General features: G+C 45.6%; 1 protein-coding gene across 7 annotated transcripts in view; it reads left to right on the top strand.

The window, feature by feature from the left end:
• arvcfb (ARVCF delta catenin family member b) overlaps positions 1 to 24,227 on the top strand; it is a 129,069-nt gene that overhangs the window by 29,092 nt on the left and 75,750 nt on the right. For all 7 annotated transcript variants that reach the window (XM_047149923.2, XM_053674638.1, XM_047149922.2 and 4 more), the window contains one exon: positions 9,406 to 9,490. In XM_047149923.2, the coding sequence (XP_047005879.1) occupies positions 9,467 to 9,490 (24 nt within the window). In that variant the 5' untranslated portion in view covers positions 9,406 to 9,466. The remainder of the gene's footprint in view (positions 1 to 9,405; positions 9,491 to 24,227) is intronic.

The raw sequence follows: 24,227 nt of genomic DNA, 5'->3' as shown, positions 1-24,227 counted from the left end.
CACTGTGAACTCTTCATCTCTACACTCACCTTTATATATCACTGTGAACTCTTCATCTCTACACTTACTCACCTTTATATATCGTCACTGTGAACTCTTCATATCTACACTTACTCACCTTTATATATCGTCACTGTGAACTCTTCATATCTACACTTACTCACCTTTATATATCGTCACTGTGAACTCTTCATATCTACACTTCCTCACCTTTATATATCACTGTGAACTCTTCATATCTACACTTACTCACCTTTATATATCGTCACTGTGAACTCTTCATCTCTACACTCACCTTTATATATCACTGTGAACTCTTCATCTCTACACTTACTCACCTTTATATATCACTGTGAACTCTTCATCTCTACACTTACTCACCTTTATATATCACCACTGTGAACTCTTCATCTCTACACTTACTCACCTTTATATATCACCACTGTGAACTCTTCATCTCTACACTTACTCACCTTTATATATCACTGTGAACTCTTCAGATCTACACTTACTCACCTTTATATATCACCACTGTGAACTCTTCATCTCTACACTTACTCACCTTTATATATCGTCACTGTGAACTCTTCATATCTACACTTACTCACCTTTATATATCGTCACTGTGAACTCTTCATATCTACACTTACTCACCTTTATATATCACTGTGAACTCTTCATATCTACATTTACTCACCTTTATATATCGTCACTGTGAACTCTTCATATCTACACTTACTCACCTTTATATATCACTGTGAACTCTTCATATCTACATTTACTCACCTTTATATATCGTCACTGTGAACTCTTCATCTCTACACTTACTCACCTTTATATATCACCACTGTGAACTCTTCATATCTACACTTACTCTCCTTTATATATCACTGTGAACTCTTCATATCTACACTTACTCACCTTTATATATCGTCACTGTGAACTCTTCATATCTACACTTACTCACCTTTATATATCACTGTGAACTCTTCATATCTACACTTACTCACCTTTATATATCACTGTGAACTCTTCATATCTACACTTACTCACCTTTATATATCGTCACTGTGAACTCTTCATATCTACACTTACTCACCTTTATATATCGTCACTGTGAACTCTTCATCTCTACACTTACTCACCTTTATATATCGTCACTGTGAACTCTTCATATCTACACTTACTCACCTTTATATATCACTGTGAACTCTTCATCTCTACACTTACTCACCTTTATATATCACTGTGAACTCTTCATCTCTACACTTACTCACCTTTATATATCGTGTGTGTGAAAAGTAATATACATATATACAGCTACAGCGCGCTCTCTCTCTTTCTCTGTCTGTCTCTCTTTCTTTCTCTGTCTGTCTGTCACTCTGTCTCTTTCTCTCTGTCTTTCTCTCTTTCTCTATCTGTCTGTCTGCCTCTCTCTATCTGTCTGCCTGTCACTCGGTCAAGTCACAGTTAAAAGTTTGCTTTATTGGGATAGCAGATATTCACGTTTGTATTGCTGAAGCTTGGTACAGTACCGAGGCTCATGAGGCTTAATCACGAGTCTGTCTTTCTCTCTCTCTTTCACTCTTTTTTTTTTTTTTTCCTTCTTTGTCTTTCTCTTTGTCCATCTGTCTGTCTGTCTCTCTCTCATTAATGCTGTATCTGCCTTATTAAAGAATGGACAGGTCATTCTCTGCGGTTTCAGCAGGGTTGTTTATAACTGTGTGAGTGTGAGTGAGCGAGCGAGAGAGAGTGAGAGCTGTTGTCACATTCTGGCATGCACACACATCGTCTCATTACAAATAAACAGTATCACATTAACGCCCAGGGCTCAGCATTAATGCCTCACCGCCACCACACACACACACACACACACACACACACACACGACTCTGTTCTCTGTGCTGTATAATTGTGTGTTGTAATTGTTATGTGTAAGTGATCAGGCTTCACTCCTCTTCCATCTGTACATGCAGATTGAGATGAGTGCAGCGAGGCAGCTGATGAAGCGGCACAGCTGAATGAGAATGCCGCAGTGAGCTCTGTGTGTGTGTGTGTGTGTGTGAGAGAGAGAGAGAAAGCGTAACCCAATACACCACAGTGACACTACTGCGATAAGGATTATGGTGCACTGATCTAGAGATACAGTTCCCTCCGAAACTATTGGAACGGCGAGGCCAGTTCATGTGTTTCTGCTGTAGACTGAAGACATTTAGGTCTGAGATCAAAAGGTTTAAAACACGTTTTAGAATCTCAGCGTTTATTTCCTGGGGTTTATACGCCGATGTGTCCGACCGCGCAGTTCGTATTCGAAAGTCCTGGAACCAAGGCGAACCTCTACTGAAGTGATGGAAAGATCAAAGGCTCATGATCCGAGCTCGTCTGTGAAACACGGTGGCGGTAGCGTCGTGGCTGGGGCTCGCTAACGTTTACTGATGATGTGACGCACGATGGTGGCAGCAGGATGAGCTCGGGAGTTTACCGTGGTGAAATCCTGCGAGAAGGAACCAACAGAGCCGGGAAATAAAAGCCTGCGTCGTAAACGCTCGTCTCATCAAAGCCCATCTTTTGATCCCGAGCCCAAATGTCACCCGAGTGCGTTCACCGTTCTGCACCTAATTGTGTGCGTTTATTTATTTATGATTCCGTGTGCATTTATACCCACTTTCTCCTCTTTAATACTGACACCTTCTGGTGCTCTGTATGCCGGAGCTTCCCGCTGAGAGGTTTCTGCACACCTTTTCCTGTCTTTGTGTCTGTGTCTGCGTCTACGTCTACACCCCCCCTCCCTCTCCCCCCACCCCCTGTCTGCCTGCCTCGCTCTCACCTGGAGGAAAAAAAGCACATGTTCGGATTTCTCTTTGTGTTCTGCTTGATGTCGCGCTGCCAGCGTTTTACCGTGAGGTTTTTTTTGTTTTTTTCTCCCCCCGCGTCTGTAATCATGATAAAGACTGTCTCGTAACTCGTCCCCGGTCTCTTATTCATCCCGTCTGCTCAGACCGAACACCCCGGTGCTGCTCGTGTCGTATAATCGAGTGCCGCTTCCCTTTTCGAGTGCTGGCGTTTTCTCGTGTCAAGGCGGCGGCCATGCTGATGGCGTTTAGGGGCAGGGGGCGGAGCAAAACGCAGCCGTAAACGAAGTAAACGAGCTGGGGTCGAGGCCGAGTCGTTTTCATCTCAAACGCGCACAGACCTGGATGGAAATCTCGTTAAGTTAGGTTTGAGAGCTTGACGGGCGGGTCTGGACGCGTCATAAAATAAAGCAGCCAATCGTGTTTCAGTATGCAAATGAAGTCATGACAGTTATATGTAAAGTCACGACACCGATGTATTATTTACATTAGGAAAAAAAAAATGTAGGGTCGGCAAAAATGTGTCTTGGGTGATTGTGTGTGTGTGTGTGTGTGTGTGTGTGTGTGTGTGTGTGCTCACATGTATAGTGAAGCTGAGGATTTATAACCTGTGCATTTATTCCTGCTCTGCGTCTCTCTGTACAGATGAAGCGAGAGCGTGTGATGTCTCATACCTCCGCCTAGTTCTTCTTCTCCTTCTTCTTAAGCTTCAACGCTCTTATTGTAAGCGTTATCTTTGAAGAGTAGACGGAAGCAGCCAATCAGGCTGCGCTCCAGCGCTGACGAGAAGATAACGAGGTAACGGCACAATTGAGCATTTCTAGTTCATATCCCGCGCTCGTTCGCGGTGAGCCGAGCTTCTCCATCGGTTGTCTGAACCTGAATCCGGACCGGGCGCTCGCCCGGACGCCGTGCGGGCAAAAGCGGGCCAGACGCCACGCGCCGTCTCTCCGTCTGCGCGCTGCGTCTGACAGCCCGTCTCTCAGCCTGAGCTTCGACGATCCTGCACTCGGCAAACTGTCACCACAGGCTCTCTCGCTCTTTATTACGGTCTCTCTCAGTCTGTTTATCTCGCTCGCACGTTGCACCGCTCTCTCTTTCTCTCTCTCTCTCTGTGTGTGTGTGTGTGTGTGTGTGTATTTAAAACGTCTTTCTCTGCATCCTGTTCTCGTCTCTATATATGTGTTAGGCATAAAGTGAGCTGTGCGTATATTTTGGGACACGTTTTAACAGATGAATAATAGTCGAGTAGTGAGCTTTGTTCTGAGAATGCGTGTGTGTGTGTGTGTGTGTGTGTGTGTGAGGGATAAAAGGAGATCCACGCAGCAGAAGACTGACACACTGATGCGCGAGTACGTGACCAGGCCAGAGGTGTCTGCTCTATCTGCAGTGCATGCTGGGAAGATTTTGACCTCTACGCCTCCAGCTCAGACTGAATCGCCTTTTTTTTTTTTTTTTTTTTTTTTTTTTTTTTGCACTTTATCCCATTTATTTGAAGGAGCTTTCTGTCCAGATGTGACGGGCGTGTCTACGCGTGTGGGAGAGCAGGCGAGGGAGGAACTCGGCAATGTTAGTAATGGATGCAACGTTCTGTAAATTGTCACGCTGACAAAGTGTTTCTGGAACGTTCCTGAATTCACTCGGCTGCTGCCATCACGAGTCACATCAGTAAAGATTCACTGGCCTTGCTGTTCCAATACTTTTGGGCGGGTTGGGGGGGGTGGGGGCTATATGAACGCGCACACTCTTGGGGGTAGAGAGAGAGAGAGAACGAGGGATGAATGTGAGCTGCACAGTGAGCGTATATAGCGTGCGAGATCCTGCTCAGTCCGTTACGGCCGTCCTTGCGTCAGTCCATCATCAGGATGACCTTCTTGGTTTGTTTTTAGGTGTGAACCTCCGTCTTCTGCTCTTTAAAGCACGCGAATCGCCGCGCTCAGCAGCCTCTCGCTTAAACGGCGAGGATTTTATGTATTTATTTATTTTTTTGGGGGGGAAGGAAGGAGAAATTCCTGCGCCGTGGAGTTAACGCGCAGTTCTATTATCGAGCGTTTGCACAAAGCTCTTTGTGTGCGAGAGTAGCGTAAGCGGGAAAATGCGAAGGACACGGAGCGTAGCGAATAAAGATCCCGAATGACTTTTTCTTTTTTTTCTACTGTTGCAGCAGGACGTGAAATCCTTCAGCTCACACTCTGTTTAGCGAACAGATGCTTGGACCAGAGCCCCGGCGCGTTCCCAGTCCTGCACCCATCACGCTTTTATTAACAGACTGAACTTCACTGCTGTTTCTAAACGAACGCACGGTTAAGCGACTCGCAGTGTAACGTCGCTTAAGACCAGGGCGTAGGATTGGATCACATCTGTTCGTTTCAAGTCGTGGAAAAATCATTTATTATAATTATGTAATAATTTGTATAATTTAATTGAGCAGATATTCCCTTTCGTGTAGTGTGTGTGTGTTAGAGCGGTTTGTGAATGTAAATAGTCTGAGACGTTTCAGAAACCTAAGAGCACGACAAAGAGTTATCGACTCCCGAAAGAAGGAATCGATTCTGAACAGCTGAATCGACTCGTTAGTGATTCCAGACTTTACTTCCTGTACTAACCTATGTAGGTTTGTATCAAAAAGCCCCGCCTCGGGTCTTCATCGGCTGCTCGCTGACAGCGGTAGACCAATCAGAGCAGAGTACGCTCTCTGAAAGGAGGAGTTTAGAACGAATGCTTTAGAAGGAATCATTTAACGAGTCGTTTGTGACACTGGGGGGGAAAAGGTAACGCTGCGGTTTAAATTATGAGCGCGTTGAAGTGTTTTTTGACCTCGGATGCATGTAAATGTATTGTATGAGAGCTTTAAAACAAAACTAGGCGTGTTTCAAATCCATAATAGGTGCGCTTTAAATGTGGGAGACGTTTAGTGTTGAGCGAGTGCTCGTGCAAGGCAGTGTGTTCTTCAAGATTGAAGTCTGTCGCATGCATTGCTGCAGTGAAAGTGTGAAACGTTGTTTGTGTTTTTATTATTCCGCTCACGCGGAAAGCTGGCCTCCGTTCGACTGGAAAAAGCAGCCCCCTTTTAACTGAAAGACTTAATCGGAAGAGTCTGGTGTTGTGGTGTCAAAGTGAGCCGCCTCAAAGGCAAAACATGTTTGTTTTTTTTTATTAACGCCCGCTCTTTGGTAGCTTTATGAGTCGTGTCACTGTGTTAATGGCGTGATCGTGCCGATCGAAGCGTTACGGTTTCTAGTCTTTCTACTGTTCCGTTATTGTACCACGGCTTCCTGTGCACCTGCAGGCCTGGCCGAGCCAGCGTAGCACTGGGAAACCGCGAACACAACCCACGTTGCTCTGTATTGCTCCACTGTTGCACCAGAGTGTGAAATCCACCGGCTCGCCTCTGTACTCGGAGCGCCGATGCTGACTGTTCGCTTTCCCCGCTCCCAGTAGGACCCGGCGTTTTTGTGTCTGTCTTCACCGCTCCGTTGCGTGTGCCAGACGTTCATTAATGTAACGGGTGAGAAGTGCGGGGTTTTGTTTGTTTTCGGCGGGGGTCCTGTAAGTGGTTTATCCGATAATACGTTTCGTTTGCGACCCCAGGTTTCTTCATTAATATCACGGTCATTGTTACCAATGTTTTATATTAATACCAACATCAGGGTTATGAGTATTGGCCCACACTTAACGCACTACTGCATGAGCTATTACATTTCTATCAGAATTTAAATTTTTTTATGGATTTTTATTACTTGAATTAGTAAAAATATCTAAACTAAATTGTTGCCATATGGCAACAACGTGCAATGGTGGAAAGTGTGTGTGTGTATAATATATATAGCGTCAGAAATCACACAATGTATGAGATTACAATTCTAATCGTAGTCTGCGTTTTCCGGACTACGAGTAAGCATGTAAAAGCGATATCTTCTAGAAACGCGTTACCGTGGTGAAAACGACGTGGATGGATTTACTCACTCCGTGTACATCCGATCCAGTGTTTGTACGTACGGTAATGGCCGAAGAATCTTTTCAGTAATCTCTCTCGATTTCTTCCTCCGTTCGCTTGGAAAAAATAACATTCCGAACGTGTCCAAAATTCCTTTGAGTGTGGAAAAAAATGTAAATATTCTATTAGAGAAGCCGGTTTCAATATGAATCAAATGAAAACGAATCACGTAAATGAATCATATGAAAATGAATAAATAAATGAAGACGGAAAAAATATGAATCACATGTAAATGAATCACATGTAAATGAATCATGTGAAAATGAATAAATAAATTAAGACAGAAAAAACATGAATCACATGTAAATGAATCACATGTAAATGAATCATATGAAAATGAATAAATAAATTAAGATAGAAAAAATATGAATCACATGTAAACGAATCACATGTAAATGAATCATATGAAAATGAATAAAGACCGAAAAAATATGAATCACATGTAAACGAATCACATGTAAATGAATCATGTGAAAATGAATAAATAAATTAAAAGACAGAAAAAATATGAATCACATGTAAATGAATCATGTGAAAATGAATAAATAAATTAAAAGACAGAAAGAATATTAATCACATGTAAATGAATCATGTGAAAATGAATAAATAAATTAAAAGCCCGAGAGAAGCCGGTTTCAATTCACGAACGCACACACGGCAGTTCCGTTATCGCACGGTGGTGGTGCTGCCTTATGGCAACAATGACATTTCACTATTTAACGGAATACTCGAAATATATCCAACTCGCTTCAGTGACAAAGAAAAAAAAGTTCACTTTTTTCATGTTTCAGTTTTTTCCTGTAAGTAGTTTTGCCTTGATATTTTTTTTTTTTTTGCGAGCCCTCTGTTGATGAAGGTGCAAGCAACACTTCCTGGTCATGTGACACGGCATTCTTTTTTTTTTTTTCTTCCTTTAAGGTAATGTGCAAGTTATCTTTAAGAATAGACTTTAGAGCCGTCTTTTTTCAGTTGCTTAGGAAAATAGTAGTTTTGTATTATTGCCTATTAAGTAAAAATGGAGACGTTAATCGTCGCCATATGACGACACTGCAGTAAAGGCACGGCTGGAAAAGAAAGGAAAAATGAAAAAAAAAATTTATTTACATTTCAATTGAAATGTCTTCAGATACGTTTCGTTCAAACGGTTAAATATTCAACCGGCGTAAACGTTTCCACGTCCAGTCATGCTGCTGACATAGACCAAAGTGAAGCCCAGTGGAGGTAGCATCACCTGTAGCGTCACCCTCGGCCCCTCGGATCATTCCCATTGCCCTCGTCTAGGCGAAGTCGATTTCCGCAATACTGACGCGTTCGTTGTTGAGTGGAACGTCGTGGGAAGTTGTGGTTTAATGAAAAAACCCAATAAACAAAATAAATGTCTTGTTGGCATGAATGAAGTGTTTGTCTCCTTTTCCTAGCGGTATGTAAGCCGTTGTGTTCATCTGTACATTATATATGTACGCACATTTTTCAAAAAGAAATGAACATGTATATAAAACGGATTTGTAAACGTCGAACCCGATGCGACGCGGTTTCAGGTCCGCTCTCAAAATCTCACGTAAAATCAGTTCCAAAGAAGAATAAAAATAAAGAATGGAAGAAGAGGTGGGAAGTTAATGAGCTCGTGCCACGCTGGCTGTGAAGTATGTAGCGCGGGGAAGCTTTTCAGCGTTTTTATGGCTCGTGTTTGGACGTAATTCAGTAATGAGTTCTGAGTCAGGTCAGCACGTCGAACTTCCCGGGGAGAATAAAGCGGGTCCGTGTTAAGCGAGCCCATTAACTCTTCTGTAGCTTAATGACCACGATGAGGAACGACACCGGGTTTAATTCCACCGTTCTTTTCGTTACAGCGCCGCACGTCAGCACGGGCGTTCTTTACAGTGGCGGTACTGTAGGTCTCGGCCACATCGTGCTCGAGGATGCGTTCATAAGACGGCGGAAGAGTTATCGCCCCTCCGCAATCTGCTCGGCACAGCCTCCGTGGACGTTTAGCTGCGAAGTGTCTCTGCTGAAGTAACACAGACTAAATTAAATCCTGTGACAAGAGGACGTTAATCCTGCCTTGGCTCTCTCGCCACACACACACACACACACACACACTGAAGCTTCTGGCTCACGTTCATTAGCCTGCTGTGCTCCACTGTGTGTGTGGGGTTTAGTCAGAGCTCACGTTCTACACTCCTCCCGAGTGAAGCCTGGTGGTGGAAGCGTCATGTCACCTTTGGTCGGTTGTCTCCTCAGCACAGGGTCACGTATTCTTCACGTTCTACGTTCTTTACTACACGATGCTTAAAGTATGAGATGAATACTTTTCCAGAGCTGTGTCCTGGACTTGTTTTGATCCCCCCCTTAGTAATGATTAAAAGCTGAAACCTGCGCACCATTCAGTATGCGCGTGAAGCCTGTCGGATTAATTGAGGTGAACTAGAGCTGCGACCCCACACCACTCCATTTCGTTGTTTTCGTTAGTGCCGGAAAGACAATAGCTGATTTTTTTTTCCCTTGAGATGAATGATCTGGCCTGATTGACCTGCCCTTGTTTGTGTGTGTTTTTAGGTGTGTCGTGTTCGATCAGAGGCTCTGTGCAGAATGCTCTATTGATCATCTGAGCTTTTTTATGGGCGTTTCTCTTCAGACTGAGGTGAGTGGGCTTTGTCTGTTCTGGACAGTCGTTCCTTTTGTTTCAGTTTGTCCTCGATATTCACGTCAATACTTTCATTAGTTAAGGTTCAGCAGATGAGCCCCTGGAGGTCTGAGGGATTTAATTAACATCAGTGTAGCGATGCAGAACTGACCCCAAGATATTACATTCTGACATGAAATGGTGGGCGTACATGTGTGTGTTATGTAGGGAATAAAATACTTCAGATGTAGTGTTAATATTACCGCCGTAAAATCAATTATTTTCCAGTAACAGCACATCCCGGGGTGTTTTCTTCCTCTTGTAGCACAACAAGAGCTGTTACTGTTCTGCAATGCTACTTCTCTGTCCTTTGGTTTAGTTTAGCATCTCACAGCTACAAACAGAATTTCGCGATCACGTTCTCCAGGTGAGTTGATTCAGAGTCAAACTTCTTTTTTTTGTTGTAGTTCCGTTCAGGCAAGTGAGTCGATTCAGAGTTAAAATGCTTTTTTGTGCTGTTGTTCATTTCAGGCAGGTGAGTCGATTCGGAGTCAAAATGCTATTTTTGTTGTTCACTTCAGGCAAGTGAGTCGATTCAGAGTCAAAATGCTTTTTTGTGCTGTTGTTCATTTCAGGCAGGTGAGTCGATTCTGAGTCAAAATGTTTTTTGATATCATTTACTTTATGCAGGTGAGTCGATTCAGAGTCAAAATGCTTTTTTGTGCTATAGTTAATTTCAGGCCGGTGAGTCGATTCAGAGTCAAATTGCTATTTTGATGATGTTCATTTCATGCAGGCGAGTCGGTTCAGAGTCAAAATGCTATTTTGCTATCATTTACTTTATGCAGGTGAGTCGATTCAGAGTCTAAATGCTTTTAATTATTTTTTTTTAAATACCTAGGGTTCGCTTCCTGCAGGTGAGTCGATTCAGAGCTGTATCACTTTCTCACTAGAATTCACTTCCTACAGGTGTGATGAAGCAGAGTTCCTCTTACCACCACGAAGTTGATTGTTTTCCAGTAACTTCACGTCCTTTAGTGTTTTATTTCTCTTGTATAACAGCCTGAACTGTTAATATAGTAATAAGGTATTCGAATAAGCACACTAATTACTCTCAAAGCTGCTGTTTTCGTTTTAAATAATACCTTCTGACCAATCAGAATCAAGAATTCAACAGCGCTGTGGTATAATAAGAAAATCAAATGTTTCAAATGTTGTTATTTTGAACGCATCTGTGTCGTGACGAGAAGTCAGTGAGAGCATGGTGTAAACCTATTAAAATGCAGGTTTCATCTGCAGTTCTGTTGATTATATCTACAATCTCATTGGTTGCTGATTCAGAGCACTTCTTGTTCTTAAGAGGCCCTCGCGGCTGCTTATGAGGCTCTTATGGCTGTTAAAACTGTCTGCTCGCCAGATAAGAGGCAAACAAATGCCTCGACCAGTCATTGGCCGTCTCATTCATTGCCAGCATTAGATCCGTTAGGAGTTCAGGCCATCGGGCGACTGGGAGATATACAAGATGGAGCCGGTCGCCGCTTATTGAATCGCCGCTTATTGAATTGCCGCAATGAATGCAAAATTATCGTTAGTAAAAGTACTAGAGGAATCGGTCGATTGTTTTTATTGTTATGCCTTGTTTTGGAAGAAAAACAAGTCCAGATTGAAGGAGTAATTGTTTATCCATAACACCGTCTTTAAGTGTTTCTATGAGATTAGCTGGGTGATGAGAAAAGAAAAGGCCAGCGGCCCGAGGAAATCAATATACGCTCTTACCCAGATTCACTTCAGGCGCAGCTTCATAACAGAGATCACACTTGGCCTTGCATTCCTTAGCAGTCTGGAATCGATTAGACCAGTGGTGCGCCATTTGGTTTTGTTTTGGTTTTATTTTTTTTATTTTTTTTCATTTAGTAAGCTGCGTCACTCACACAGGCCTCCAGGATTCTGCTTTTCCCTATCAGCAAGTGCCCTTGGATTGTTTTGCTCTTTCTCCGTCTAATAAACCTCCTGAGTCATTCGTATGTCTGGTCCAGCTTTCATCCGGGAGCACCATGTCTAATATTTAAATCTCTGATAAATGTACTATTTGACTCTAGGGATGCTGCCGTCAGTCTTATTATTACTCAGTGTTAAGAAAAGGAATTTTATACGCGCAAGCCTGCTTCATTGAACTCCAGACTTGTACGGTATTACACCAAGACAATGCTTAATCTTTAAATCTTTCAATGTATTTGCTATTACTTCATTATTGAGGGTGAACTCAATAGTATATAATCCGATGAAGATGTATTCCGAGGTGTTTATTATGCGTAACATGTTCTTTGGTAAGCGTATGAACTTTCACAGCGGCTAGTCTGTTCGTCGAGTCTGAAGCAAGGCTCGTTTGCTATTCGGTTTGATTTCACACCGCACGTCATTCAATGAAGCAAAAGGTTTAAGCTCTCACATCTACATATAAACACCTCACCCCAACGTTCGATTCGCTTACTGAAGGTGAGCCGATGCAGAATCGAATCACACTAGAGTTCACTTCCTGCAGGTGATTCGATTCATAGTCGAATCCCTTTCTCACGAGAGTTCACTTCCTGCAGGTGATTCGATTCCGAGTCGAATCCCTTTCTCACTAGAGTTCACTTCCTGCAGGTGATTCGATTCAGAGTCGAATCCCTTTCTCACTAGAGTTCACTTCCTGCAGGTGATTCGATTCCGAGTCGAATCCCTTTCTCACTAGAGTTCACTTCCTGCAGGTGATTCGATTCCGAGTCGAATCCCTTTCTCACTAGAGTTCACTTCCTGCAGGTGATTCGATTCCGAGTCGAATCCCTTTCTCACTAGAGTTCACTTCCTGCAGGTGATTCGATTCCGAGTCGAATCCCTTTCTCACTAGAGTTCACTTCCTGCAGGTGATTCGATTCAGAGTAATTAACTCACCCGACATCTCAAATATTACTCTTTGCACACCCTTCCCATACCCCCCCCCCCCCCCCACCATCGCTTTGATAAGTACCATATCCCAGTTGCATCTACTGTCTTGTCTACTGCTCTGTCTCATGTCCTACACCCATCACTCACCCGTACTAACCTTTAAATACAAAGTACAACACATCTGAAAACATGAATGAAATAAAATAAAGTCAGTCATAATGGTCCTCCAAAATGGGGGGGGGTGTTGGGCCCAAAAATAAATAAATAAAAACCTCCGGATTACCGTCTTGTCTAATTTGTAACAGTCAATACTTTCTGAAAGGAAGACTTTTTCATAGACAATAGATCTCTGCTTTGAAGGAACTGTGTTTTTTTCACACTAATGGGCTCTCTAGAGAGCGCGAAGGTGCAAGATGAATGCTTCATTCAATCAAGTAAATAATTCCCTCTCAGTCACGCTGCACAGAAGCAGAGCCACTCGTTTACGTAAGCCGCTGCGAGAGAGCGCGCGGTCTTACCCGCTGGACACGGCACATACGCGAGTGCTCGTCTCGGGGTTACGCAACCCGGTCTTACAAGGAGCGCACGAGTTCATCAGACCTCAGCAGGAAGTTACCTACATGCGTTTTGTAGAAGAGCGTCCTGGGGACTAATGAGCGTTCTAGTCAAAACACTTGAGAAATGCTCGGCTGCTCTGAGAGAGGAGAGGGGGACGCGGGGCGGAGAGGGTCTGAGAGCGCAGGCAGGTCCTCGACGACACGCGCTTCATAATCCGTCAGGGAGTGCGCGTCGTCCTCTGGACCGGACGTGCTGAGACGATGGAGCACGCTGATCACCTCATCGAAGATTTTATTTATGTTACTATAGAAACGTAGAAGAGGGTTATGATGTTTCATAAGCTGTAAGGTGTCCCGAACGGCCTTTAAAACATTTAAACCGGTTTGATTCCGAAGGGGGGAAAAAAATAAAAAATGAAGAGAGACCAGTGCTTGGCCAATTTAAGCTTCGCTCTCTTTAAACATGTTTTATGTATGAGAGTATATTTATAGATGACTTTCATTAGGATAATACGCACCGAAGCGAGGCGTCCCTTATTTAGGGCGCGCGCAGCTCGGAAACCGTCTGCTTTGTTGTTCTGAATTATTTATGGACGGTATAAAACTCTCTGGGAAGATCTACCCCCCCCCCCTCCCCCTTCCCCCTCATCGCAGTTAGATAACTTTTACTCGGGACTCTCAGGGTTGCTGGGATTTGGACTCGCTGCCTTTTGATCAGAGAACCTTAACCAGACTTTTAACATTTAATGAACTCTTCTTGGAAGTTTCAACATTGCTGCAGATGATAGACGTGTGGAATAGTGTATGAGAGGACTAGAGAGAGCAAGACGCGCATCTGGGGACGGGGAGTGTACGTTCTAAAGAGTACAGGATGATTCGTCGGCTCCGGTAGTCGTTTTCCCGGGAATATCAAAAAATCTCTCTTCTACACCGCTGGTTGGCGTTCCCAAAGAAACTCCACGTAAAATCCTGTACGGACCGGTTTAAATAAACGAGTTTTGAGCGTCGCACGTTCTTCTCGTTCGTCCGCGTGGGTTTCCTCCAGGTCCTCCTGGCGTTAAACGAAAGGCAGCGACGCTACACACGACGACGCCTGCGTTGGTATCGGAAACGGAGTACTGGATACCGGTACCGATGCGTCAGTCCTGCAGCACTGCTTCTTCACGTTCACCACTGTATTAGTAGCACATCTGGATTAACGTGATGAGATGAGCTGCTCCCTTTCACCTTTCACCTTGCCCTTAGACTTATTTACAGCCGGCACCGCTCATCCCCCCCACCGCCAAGATCCAGAATTTCGGCCACGGTGTGACGTACCGTTTACCGTGACCTTGTCTAAGGCAGGTAGCAGATTCAGATGTGGCACAGAGAGAGAGCTAGAGGAGCGCGACTAATCCCAGGATCTCCTGTCCAATCTGCACGAGGCGCTGTTTCGTCCTTCATGCCCCACCGAATAAGCGCTCCGTATCTCGCACAGCGCTTTCGCCAATCGAACCTTATCGGGAGCGAACGGCAGCCGGGACACCCTGAGCCATTTCCGATCAAATCCCTTCAAATCCCGTATACACACCTCTGTCTGTGTGTGTGTGTGTGTGTGTGAGTGTGAGAAAGTGACCCGTGGAGTTTAGGTAGAGGACACTGAGCTTCAAAGTGCTTCTAGGTATCCGCTGCACTGGGGAAGTATTCAGCACCTGAAGTGAAAACGTGGCACTGGCACTGGAGACTCCTTCCATACTGTAAATATGCTAAACGAGCATGTACGTACACCGCATCGGCAGTCACGGATCAGTCTTTACGCCGGATGTGTTCTCGTCCGCCGTACAAAGTTCCTGCGAACGTAGAAGTGATAACGTGTCAACTGCTCTTTCGTCATCGTCGTTGTTGTAATGTGATCAGTAATGTTTTTTTATATATATATGAGTATATGACGAAGTTAACACCCCAACAGATGTTGCTTAAAATTGCTGACCAAGTGTGCAGTAAGTAAGTGTAGACTCGATCTCTCAGAACTCTCAGAAGATCTCGCAGCTGTTGCAGATGTTTTTTATTGAGGTGGGAAAAAAAAGCGAAAAGTCCATAATCTCAGGTTTGTGAGATCTTATTTTTTTGCAGAAATTCCATTTGATGATTTATTATTTATTTATTTTTAATATACAGGAAAATATAAGTGCGCAAGCAGTGCTTTCATTCCCCGAGCGATTTCGATTGCTTTGGTTTCCACATCGGTAGCGAGCCAGCTGCTCTCTCGTACACCCGCAGCCTGCAAAGTATCTGCCAATATCATCCTTGGCTAACCAAGTTCAACAGGAACAGCCCCCTTATTGAAACCCCCCAGCGTGCGGCCGACGTCGCCGTCTCTCGTGAATATTCGCCGTCTTATATCTCCATGCTGAAGACTGCCAGGTGTTCCGACGGAAGGCGGTCGTAAACATTTCCAGCGTTTCAGGGCCGTGCCGAACGCTCTCGGAACGTCCTCAGCCCCCACGCCGTTATTTATCAGTCGTGGGAGTCCTTGGAGGGCGAACCGGAGCCCTGCCGTGTCGTTGACGCTAACGGCGGATTTGGCGTTTGATGAACGGCGCCTCGTTCCTGCCAGCGCCGAACCACCGGGGGGAAAAGAAACGGTTTTTAAAACGAGCTCGTTTGAAAGATTTGTTACCTTCCACCGAGGCCCACTTGAATCCGAGCGCACCGCGCCTCATGCCGGCGTCGGTATGCTAATGCGCTAATTAGCGGCTCGCGCGCGCGTGGGAACGCGGCGGAAATAGACTCGCATTTGCACTCGAGCTGATTGGATAATTATAATGTTTCCAGAAGAAGTTTCAAATTACAGCTCGTTATTTCGTGACTCGTTCTGTTTCGCCTCTCGCGGGTAAAGAGCTCCTCGCCCCTCCTCGAGGGGATCCGAGCGCCATCGCCAGGCAGAGCTCCCCCGGATTTCTGTCGTCACTTCCTGTTTTGTTCCATTACCGCTGCGGCGTTTCTCTTTCTCGTTTTAGGTTTCCGATCGTGGCGGCTCAAAAAAAACAAACACCACAACTACTTGTAGTATACACGGGGGTTCATAAAGTACTGCAGTAACACCTGAAGCACGTGACTGAGTATTTACTCTACTATCTCACAGAGATCGTTCTAAACACGTCAGAGTTTCACGTTACCGTTCCCATGGTGGATGTGTTTTCCTTTTACTTTTTATCTCCAGTCCCGTCTCCGCCCCGTCCTGTCATCGGCTCGTAGCCTGACTGTGTTCGCCTGTTCCCCGCTTCGTTCCGATCAGTTTGTCTATTTACGCTCGGTTGATTTAAGGGTCTCATTGCGAAGTCTTACTATTTTTTTGTTTGATTGTTTGAAATCATTTTGTCCACACCTGGTTTTCCTACTGTGAGTTCCTGTTCCGTGTTTAAAGCTGGGTTTACACATTTGCATCATCCGATTTAAAGAATCGTCGCATACTTATTGAGGTTTTGGGGGTTTTCTGTTTTTTTTTTTTTGTTGTTTTTTTATTGTGAGAGAATTTTTTCTTTTACTTTGTCAAGCTCCGCTCCAGTGTGTGCGAAGTTGAACAAAAGACCAAGGTTTCCAGCAATCGTGGAAAAAGTTTCTTTTGCGACGAGGCTTTCGACTGACCTGGCGTTTCGCCTCACCCCTCTCCGAATGACGCGGAAGCGGCGCTGCTGGCTTTTCCGCGCGTCCAGAAGGCCTTTTATTCCTCCAGCTCCGGATGGAAGTGTACGTCGTGCCCCCGTGTTTTCGTCGTGTTTGTTATGAACACTTTATCTCGGTCCGTTCGAGCTTGCACGCAGCGCACCTCTTATCCAGCCCTTTTTGTCCCGGTTAGTGAATAAAATCCAGAACGTGCCTGCGCAGACACTTTGGAAGTGGAGGACGCGGGTCTGAGTTTGTTCCCCACCCCCTCACCCAGGACTTGCGTCACATTGGTTGAACTGTTTTCTGGCTTTTTCATTAACACAAATTTGGAAGAATAAAAGTGACTATGGAGACATCTGTGCCCTGATGCACCCATTCTTAATAAATATGTCAGAAGCAGAATGTCTTTGCAGTGACTCAGAGCTCCGCCGAGGGAAAGACAATGAGCAGAACGGTGAGAGAGAGAGAGAGAGAGAGAGAGAGAGAGGGAGAGCTGTACTTTTGAGACTAGATCAGGGGTTTAAATAATGATGCACCCACCCCTGTGCTTCTGTGCAGAGAATTCAGCATGGCTTACTCAAATAACTGGAATGTGAGGGTGGTGGTGGTGGTGGGGGGGCTTGGGGGACAGTCTCCGCCATCCCGGTCTCTCGGCTACGCTCCTCCGTTCCAGCTTTCTTTCTCTTCGTGCCTTTGTCCCTGCCTCAAGCTCCCAGCGGTGTGTATGCGAGAGAGCAATTTCCCACTCCACTGACTCGCCTCTACAGCCCGGGGCGTTGTGATGCTGGGACCCTCCTAGCGGACCACCCAGTCAGGAGACCGAGATGGGAGACGATGCCCTCACGCTAAGCTCTGAACTATAATTACTTTCAGTCTGGTTTCTAAGTATTTTACTTTTTTTTTTAAAAAATGAAAAATTATTAAAATTAATGTACATTTTTTTTTTACAAAAAGTGTCGATCTAAAGTTTGAACAAATCTAAACTTTAGCAAATGTGACCTCAAGAAGGAAAGCTGACACCCATCAGTGTAACGTGTCTGCTTCTGCACACATGCTGTGTTTAACACAGCACTTCGGCTAGTTCACGCTAGCTAACATTCACGAGATTAGCGGTAAAGCAGTTCGTAGCATCAGGAAGTAATTCTCATTCTCATTTCCCTGATTTATTTAGAAGAGTTATTGCACTTGTAAAGGGTTTCAGTAGTTTTATCACCTCAGACGTCGCAGACATCTGTCTAACGCACAGAATGGTGGTCCACGTTGTATTAATGTTGAACGCGATGTGATCGGTGTCGGATAATAACGTGTCGGTTTTTTTTTTTCTTTTCGTCATACCGTGCATGGTAATGAAGCTATTTTCAGAGCCGCCCCATCGGCGTGTTATGCTATCGTCCTGAGGGTCTGTCAGCCGGTAGCTCTTCCTCCCTCACAAGAGTTGATACAAACGCGCGTTCGTTTAATTATTTTATTATTTAGCGTTCGAGTATCCTAACGTATCGGTCAGAACGTTTTAAAAGTAGACGTAGGAGTCAAAAAAGGATCCATTTAAGTAGACTCAATTATTCAAGAGTCAACCAATCTTTCAAAATGGAGCTTGTTGTACAGCATGAAAAGCGAGTAGGGGTGTGACGATGCACCCTGATCACAGCTCGAGTCACGGTACTGGCTATTTTGGCGATTATCGGTTATATTTCGACGAAGAAATTGGACTGAAACGACGCCTGTATGAAACGACAGTACATTGCTCTGACCGTAGGTTTAATATCGTAAACATGCACTACGAGTTCTCTCTGTATCTTAAAAATAAAGAAATCGGTGTAGGAATTCTCCCGGGGATATCAAATGAGTAGACGAGGTGTCCGAGTCAAACTTAACGAGCTCGCTAGCAGAACTAGAGCTCCAAAGTCGGCGAAAGTGCCGCTTTCCGCCGCCTTTCTTTGTTGTGTGTTTTTAAAAAGCGTGTTTTATTGAAGAGCGCTTGTGGACGCGTTACACGGCGTGATATAATGGTCTTTCTCCAATAAAGACTCGACTGACCTGGAGTTGCCCGCAATTAGCGCCTGTACATTACAGCAGTCGCGGTTGCTTTACTGAGAAGTCGTTTGATCTCTGCAGGAGAACTGCGCCTTTTATTTTACCCGCACGATTAGAGAGTGATGAATGGACGACGGCGGACCGGCGCGCTGCGGCCGAGGTGTGCCGCTCAGCTCGGAGACGTGCATAGACTGGCTTTCCTGTGTGGTCGTCCTTCCCACCTTCTTGGACGTTTAAGTGCCTGGCGGTAACCGGTGTGAGTTTCTCACGAGTCCACGCCGAGGATAATCCGTCAATCAAATCTGACCGAGCAGATGGAACCGGAAAGCTTTTGTTTTCCGCCGTATGAATTATTTCCTCAGCCGGTTTGTCAGCGAGTGCCGCAGCAGTCAGCAGCGGCTCGTGTCTGATGGAATCAGCGCGGCCTTCACAGTGCGCGTTAATAAACAGACGTGCTTTCCTGTCCGGCGTCGCCGCACACGTTTATATATGTTTATCCCAGGTTAAATTTGTACGCGCGTTCCATTTCAGCTGACTTTCCATTACTGCGTGGTGTCATGTCAGTGCAACATCAGTTGCTCTCTTGGCATTTAGAGGGGACGTGTGCGTCCTTATAAATCATTTTCCCCGTGTCCTTTATTAAAGCCGCTCCGTTCTGCCACGGAAGAGCGGGCCGTTATTATTCCATAATGACGCAATTCCTCATCTGTCACTCGTCGTGAACGTGATGTTTAGTACAGCGACGGTTCTCTCCACTCAGGACGAAATACCGAGACGTGCACGATTCAGAGTGTGTGTGTGTGTGTGAGAGAGATTCATGTGCTGGACCTGACTGTATCTTTGGAGTCATCTGGGACACGGTGTGTACTACTCACAGTGGCCGAGACACTCGGGAGTCCAGGCACGGCTCGAATGTGTAATGAGCGAGAGACTCTTTTGTGAGCAGGTGCTGGAGCTCTGGAATAAACACACCGTGCTCTTGTAAATCACTCACACTCGTCTTAGAAGCGTAATGACATTCACCACTTTGGGCATGGTGTGTTTTTAAAGATTACATGCCAGTGTGTGTGTGTGTGGTTTGCTTTTTCCGTTACTGCTCTGACCTTGTGCACGTCTCTCCTAAGCGATAAAGGTCAAAGCGACACGAAGGCCGAGAGATCGCGCTCACGCCTCGTGTCCGCCACGTTGAGAAAGCTATCGGAACCTTGCATGTCTTTTAAACGCCCAGCATCTCGGGACGCCTCGGTCTCCCGGGCGCATCGCGAGAGATGAGACGTCTTTACGGCCCGACTCGCGACTTGCATGTCGAGTAACGTGAAGAGTCCTACGTTATATTATATACGTGTGTTTGTTTATATTCCTCTTCTACCACAGCAGGTCGTAGACGTGTAAAAAGAACCAGTTGTCATATAAGAACAGCAGTTACTACTACTTGCATGTTTTTTTGCTTTTAAAGAAGGAGAAGTTTATTCGGGATGAAATCACTGTTCAGGTTTTTCAAGGCAGAGCTCTCGGTAAAGCAGGAGGAAAGCGCTATCCGCCCTGTTCCGCATACACCGTGCTCGTAGATGCCCCCGTGATTGGAGAGACGGAGAATGCCCCTCCCACCCTGATATCCGTGCGATCTCGCGATAAAAGGACACTCGTCGTCGTTTGGTGTTTTTTTTTTGTTTGTTTGTTTGTTTTTTTTCCGCCGCCGAAGTCGATTTGCCGAGCGACAGGACGACAGTGGTTCTCGGCCGTTCTAAATGTGATGAATGTCCCCGTCAGTCTGTCCGCTGCGCGAACGCGGCGATGACGAATCGCCTCGATCGCCGAAACGAACCGGCAAAGTAAGAAAATTAAACCAGCTTCCAGAAAACAAACTCCGTGTAAGTGAGTAAATCATAAATAACACATCTGACAGTCTCCTCTGGGTGTACAGCTGATTTCACTTCTTCTTCTCGTCAACAGTTTCCAACAAATGTATGGGGTTTTTTTTTTTTTTTGGGTTCAAAAGTGAGCAGAACTTTTGAGGCTGCAGTTTTTAATCTGCCCGTTAAGTAAAGCGCCACGACCGCAGGGGTTCGAACTCGTGACGCGCTCCTCGCTTGGATCGTGCTTGACGCTTATCTTTTTTGTTTGTTTTTGCGCTGTTTTTAGCCGTGGCCCGAATTAGTACCGATTTGTATTTCTGTCCTTCTGCTTTATTGGGGTGGCGCGCTGGTGTCAGAAGCGCACGTAATAACCCCAATTTATTCTAATCACCTCTTCAGCTCGTAGTCCTCCCGCTGCTTTCGGCCCACTCGCCGGCGGCTCGTTAATCAGTGTTTGATCCGCGCTCGGGTTTTACGGTTGCCCCGCGTTGCCAAAAAAAACCCCCCAAAAAAACAACTTTGTTTGTTCCTGAAACTAATATAAAGCATGCGGTGAATCAGTATTCAGTAGTCGGGCTCTGTATTCCTGTAAGGTTTTCAAAAGAATAATAAAAAGAATGGTATTACAGTCTCTTTCGAGGCTCCGTTCTGAATGAAGGACATCGTTAATGCGCGTAGTCTTTACAGCGGGATTCAATAAAGCAGACGTGTTTAATAAAGGATCTCGGGAAGCGAGGGGTGAACGGCGTGTCCGCGCGTCTCCTGCATTTATTCACGTGCGCAGTGAATAATAATGTGGGGGGCTCGTCTGGAGGAGCATCGTGGACGCTCAGAACCCAGTTGTGGTTTCTCTTGAAGTGAGGATTCAGTGTCGATGAATCACAGCTTCTGAAAGCTCTGCTTGGTTGCGTAAACTCTCTCACGGGGAGCGGGGGTGGGGGGTGGGGTTTCTCCCCCAACACAACGGGACACGCGTCTTCCGTATTCACGTCGTCCTGCAGCGAGTCCTTATTTAACCCTGGCCGTGGGTCGCGTCGTAATTTCCGCCTCACCGCGTGCCTTTCTGTCTGCTTAAACCGCAGACGCGACGGATTCTCTTCTTCTCTGAACTTCCCCCCTTCCCAGTCGCCCGCTCTCGTCAGAGACGCTCGGGGGTCGCTCGGGGGTCATCCGGCGACGAAACCCTCTGACTGAAACCAGGGAAATGAGAGCGCAGGTTCTCGGGTTTTCCGCTCGCACTTCCGAACGCGCACAAAGCCTTCTCCGAGGTTTTACGTCGCTCTGTGGCTTTGTGCTTTTAGGACGAAGACGACGACTCTTATTTATTTATTTTTTATTTTATACATTTTTAAATAGAGTTCAGGAAAGAGTTTGAGGAAGTGAAAGGTCAGTGCGAAGTGGAAGCGTTAACGCGGACGTCGCGTGCTTATTTCAGTCGTCGAGTCGGTACAGAGAGGGCGGAGCTTCCTCAGATGGCGTGCGGACGGTGTTGAGACGGTGCCGATTAGCTCCTGAGCTTTAGGAACTGGAACGATCGTGTCATTCCATTGAATAATAAACAACGTGACGTAGTGACACGAGTTGTCATTAACCCTTTACTGCATGGTGTTGCCATGGCAACAGTTCATTTCTGTCTAACTGGAGGTGTAACCTCATACCCTTTTGTTATTTTTTTCTGTACGATACTTTCCACCATTGCACATTGTTGCCATTTGGCAACAAGTTACCAACTACCCACCTACTTAGATGTGTCGCGGAACCAAAAGTCGCCGGGGGTGGATTATTCAGACCCGATTCGAGTGGGTGGAGTCAAACTAGTAGTACAAGGGGTGGAGATGAGTAAGTGTGGTTACGTGAACGTGTTGTTCCGAGTCTCATGGATTAGGGGTCTTGGAGGAGTTGGGTCAGCTCCAGTTCAACCCCCCCGCCCCCCCAGACTGTTGGTTCTGGTTCTGGTTTTGCAGCAAAGAACTAAATTAATAAAACGCATTTTATGAGCATTGACGTTAGGAACATCGGCGACCCTACGTGTATGCGCACGCACACACTTTTTCCCGGTTAAATTGACATAAGAAAAAGAGACCCGTTCGCCGGCCCACGCCGGCGTATTAAGTTGTACATTTTATGAACCGCTACCAAGTCAGATTTTCCAATAAGATCCGATCCACTCCCCGTTTCTTAAAATAACGTGTGTGTGTGGGGGGAAATGCCACCTCTTGCACTTCGGAGTCCAATTAATTCTCCTGAAAAGGGCATAATCGTTAAAAATTGATGATTTTTTTAAATTTTAATTTTGTTATAGAGTTCAGAGTGACGCAGCGTCACACTTCACTTCAGCCTGTTTTTTTTTTGTTGTTTTGTTTTTGTTTTTTGAAGGATTTGTGAAAGTTAGCGCACGCTAATGAGGGATCGTTATCATCATTAGGTACGAGCTGTCTTCAGCGGAGTCTGCCAATTAGGCTCGGCTCGCGCGACGCCGCACGTTCAAGTTGATCAGCGAGGAGTGTCTCTGGCACGGAGCACAGTCATCTACCTTCATGCACGCACGCATACACACACACACACACACTGTGTGGATTACCATGCATCTACTCTCCATAGTTGTTCGTCTCATGTTGACCTCGCCACCCTGACTGTGCACTCCTCTACCCCTTTATCTCTCTCTCTCTCGCGCGCTCTGTGCCTCACACAGATAAATGCCTCTCCATTACCCCAGGGAGCAATCCATCAAGCTCCAGCCCTGACAGCATTTCCCACAATAGCTCCATTACCCTTATTATTGAACATAAATCTGTGCCGCGCCCCGTTTCCTAGCGTCACACTTTTTTATTTATTTTGCAGATTACAGCGTGCTCGGAGAGGTGAAGGAGTATTTAGGGCCGGGCGCTTATCGGTCGAGCCGGTAGCCCGCACCAGGATCCGAGTCTCCTATGAGTCGGGAGCCGAGATCCATCATGCAGCCGTGCGCTCGTCTCCGGTTCACTCGTAAAAATCCACCCGGGAAATTCGCCAGACTTTTTTTTTTTCGGCGCATTAAATCCCATTTCCAGCACCGAAGTGTCCCGAAACGTGTCCTCGGTGCGAAGCGAAAGTAATTTCATCTCCACTCACAGATGATGAAAGGAGGAAAGGTGTAGATGAACAAACGGGCAGCGGGGTGGCATTGCGGCTGGAGCTGTCAATACTGCTGTGACCTGTGGTGGTGTCTGTTTGCTACAGCACTGACCTGATATCTAAGATATTTCTTTCTTTCTCATCAGTCCGGGCCCCCCACTTTGTGCAAATTTAACTGTGGGGCGAATTTGGCGAAGATCGGAAAAAATTTGGAGGAGTAGCAGCAAAAATGTTAGATGTAAGCATGGTAACCACCAGTAGGTGGTGCTGTCGCAAAATTTGTTCAGGTCATGGTCCTGAAGACTCCCACCAAGCTTTGTCAGTGTGCAATACCGTCAATGAGATACAGCCTCACTTCCTGTTTGGCTCGTTAGCTCAATATGGATAAACTGTTTGGAGCATTCAAAATTCTTCTGTTAACTTTTGTGAGGTTTACGCCGAAGGTGACGTGTGCTATATTTGATGATGATGATGATGATGATGATGGGACACATTGTGGACACACGGTTCAAAAGTTATAACCATACACGTGCTTCCAAATTAGATCCGATGATGGCGCTGGAGCGTTGGCGGCACTCGGCTCAAATTTGGAGGGAATGTTCCTTAGACCCTCCCCAA

The sequence above is a fragment of the Ictalurus punctatus genome, chromosome 22, assembly GCF_001660625.3.
Source record: "Ictalurus punctatus breed USDA103 chromosome 22, Coco_2.0, whole genome shotgun sequence".
In the NCBI taxonomy this organism is placed as follows: Eukaryota; Metazoa; Chordata; class Actinopteri; order Siluriformes; family Ictaluridae; genus Ictalurus; species Ictalurus punctatus.
Note: the sequence above shows the minus strand (reverse complement) of the source record. Positions and strands in the feature narration are given on the sequence as shown.